Here is a 455-nt window from a genome sequence, read left to right as displayed (position 1 = left end):
GCGGCGGAGGCTCTTTGAGGTGCAGCCGGTCCTTCTCCTCCTTGTCCTTCACGGCGTCCTTCTTCTTGAAGCGCCGCCGCCGCCGCAGGAAGCTGCCGTTCTCGAACATGTTGTAGGAGTCCGGGTCGAGCGTCCAGTAGCTGCCCTTGCCCGGCTTCTTGTCGTCGCGCGGCACCTTGACGAAGCACTCGTTGAGCGAGAGGTTGTGGCGGATGCTGTTCTGCCAGCCCTGCTTGTTCTCCCGGTAGAAGGGGAAGCGGTCCATGATGAACTGGTAGATGCCGTTCAGGGTGATCTTCTTGTCCGGCGCGTTCTGGATGGCCATGGTGATGAGCGCGATATAGCTGTAGGGCGGCTTCACCATGTCCTTGGGCTGCGGCTGCGGCGTGTAGGGCCCGTAGGCGCGGGCCATGCCGCCCGGGTACTGCTCAGCATGCGCCGGGTGCGAGTACACG

General features: G+C 63.5%; 1 protein-coding gene across 1 annotated transcript in view; it reads right to left on the bottom strand.

Moving 5' to 3' along the window:
- FOXC1 (forkhead box C1) overlaps positions 1-455 on the bottom strand; it is a 9,920-nt gene that overhangs the window by 2,466 nt on the left and 6,999 nt on the right. Inside the window, exon 11 of the mRNA XM_010853013.1 lies at positions 3-455. Coding sequence (XP_010851315.1) covers positions 3-455 — 453 coding nt within the window. The remainder of the gene's footprint in view (positions 1-2) is intronic.

Source organism: Bison bison, unplaced genomic scaffold (genome assembly GCF_000754665.1).
Source record: "Bison bison bison isolate TAMUID 2011002044 unplaced genomic scaffold, Bison_UMD1.0 scf7180017864321, whole genome shotgun sequence".
Classification (NCBI taxonomy): Eukaryota; Metazoa; Chordata; class Mammalia; order Artiodactyla; family Bovidae; genus Bison; species Bison bison.
This window is presented reverse-complemented; position numbering and strand designations above follow the sequence as displayed.